The sequence below is a fragment of the Triticum aestivum genome, chromosome 4B, assembly GCF_018294505.1.
Source record: "Triticum aestivum cultivar Chinese Spring chromosome 4B, IWGSC CS RefSeq v2.1, whole genome shotgun sequence".
Taxonomy (NCBI): Eukaryota; Viridiplantae; Streptophyta; class Magnoliopsida; order Poales; family Poaceae; genus Triticum; species Triticum aestivum.
The window spans coordinates 120,159,068-120,161,142 of record NC_057804.1 but is presented as its reverse complement, the minus strand read 5'-3'; the positions used below and the strand labels follow the sequence as shown (position 1 = coordinate 120,161,142).

At 34.5% G+C, this 2,075-nt stretch overlaps 1 protein-coding gene across 15 annotated transcripts in view; it reads right to left on the bottom strand.

Annotated features, from left to right (window-relative positions):
• Window positions 1-2,075, bottom strand: part of LOC123091390 (uncharacterized) — a 53,445-nt gene that overhangs the window by 1,815 nt on the left and 49,555 nt on the right. For all 15 annotated transcript variants that reach the window (XR_006443066.1, XR_006443074.1, XR_006443069.1 and 12 more), the window contains one exon: window positions 1,186-1,301. Coding sequence is in view for 2 of the 15 variants with exons in the window: in XM_044512892.1 (XP_044368827.1) it covers window positions 1,186-1,301 (116 nt within the window). In the remaining 13 variants the exon portion in view is untranslated. The remainder of the gene's footprint in view (window positions 1-1,185; window positions 1,302-2,075) is intronic.

Below are 2,075 nucleotides of genomic sequence, written 5' to 3'. Positions count from 1 at the left end.
AGCAAAAACTTGCATACGCATAATTCTAAAACTTGCAGACATTCTACAACAGCAAAGATCCATACTAGCCTACAAGATATCCTGGTCTAATATTTATTGCAAGCAGGTGTGTTCATATACACATAAAGGGATTCAGGCTACATGAAATACAGAATATATAACTCAAATCACAGTTTCAGTTATACTAGTGTGGATTCATATATATCAACTAGAATCTTAGCCTTGATGATATTCACATGAACAAAACATAATAAATCAACCTATACATGATTCTTGCATATTCATCATACATTTACACCAGCAAAAATATTTCATACTAGCCTATTACAACTTACTGCAAGCATCATATCATAGGTACTAGGAAATACTAAATGCCCCAAAATAAAAATGCACAAGCTTCAGTATGAGTACAGGAAACTAATTCCTATAATAAAAAAAGGTACAATTAAAATTTGCACCCTTATCATAAGATTCATACTAGCCTATATCATACTCCGTGAACTGGAGTACAACTTACTGCAAGCGGATATGTTGATAGGTACTATGACATACTAAATACCTAAAAAAATGCACAAGCTTTAGTATGAGTACAAGAAACTATTTCCTAAAATCAGGGAAAAGGTACATTTAAAACTTGCATCCTCATCATGCTAAAATTGCATACATTTTACAGCAGCAAAAGACTCAAACTACACTGGAAGATTTATAGAAGCCTCCATCATAATATAAGTACAATTTAAAAGTTGCATACTCATAATTCTAAACGAACACACTAATTACATCAGCAAAAAAATTATATTAGCCATCCTGATAATATATATACATTCACATGAACAAAAACATAAATCAACCTATAAAAATGTTTCTTGTGTATTCATCATACTAAACTTGCATTACATTTTACAATAGCAAAAGATACTTTTTAGCATTGATCGTAAAAATTCATTGACATGTCCAACAAGGAAATCAACGTACACAAATTACAGTGTTCCTAATTATAAATATACTAACTTCGATTCATAATTATAACTAAACTTGCACACATTTCTAATACGAAACCTTGCACACATTTTACGTAGACACATCCATACTTGCAAAGGTTTCATGAGAACAGTCAAAAAAAACACATACCGATATGTACAGAATTAAAGAGTTCCTATAAAAGAAAAGGTAAATACAACTCACCATTCTCCTGAAGCAATCCTCATCAAGGACAACATCAAAAACTTCAGGGACTTCATGATCTGGCGCCAATGGTACACAAGGGGCACCCAGACAACGACAAACAGGGCAAACCATAGCTACAGAAAACAAGTAAGAAACATAGAGTAAATAAAAACAGAAAGACAAGCTGTGGCTCCCGTGCTGCTGGGCCGGCCCGTCAGGGGATCCCTTTGACGCGAGCCCAGCGCCCTGCTCGCTGAACGCAACAAATAGCAGTGCCCGTTACAAACGGGGTTTCCTATTTGGCGCCACGGGCGCCAGTTAATGTGCATTTTGTTAACTGGCGCCTGTGGCGTCCGTAAATGGGCCGGCCCATCTAGGCGCCGGTAGACGATTTTTTTAAAAAATTCTATGAACTTTTTTTAGATAGATGAACTTTTTTGAATATGAATGAACTTTTCTGAAATTTAATGAACATATGTCTTGAAAATGGATGAACTTTTTTTTATTTATGAACTTCTTTTTAAGTTCCATGAATTTTTTCTAAAAACACATGAACTTTTTTTCAACTTCTATGAACTTTTTTCGAATTTAATGAACTTTTGCTAAATTGGATGAACTTTTTTTCAAATTGATGAAGTTTTTCAAAATTTATGAACCTTTTTAAAGATATGAACATATTTTTTCAAATGGATGAACTTTTGTTCTTTAAATCTGTAAACCTTTCTTCATTTCATATTTTTATTTTCGTTAAAAAAACTAAAAAAAACTTACGGCAGCACGCTAGTGGGCCGGCCCATGCTAATAGCGCTGCAGGCGCCGGATCGTTAACTGGCGCCTGCAGCGCTGTATAGGAGCTCCCGTTAACGGCCGAATTTAATGAACTTTTGCTAAATTGGATGAACTTTTTT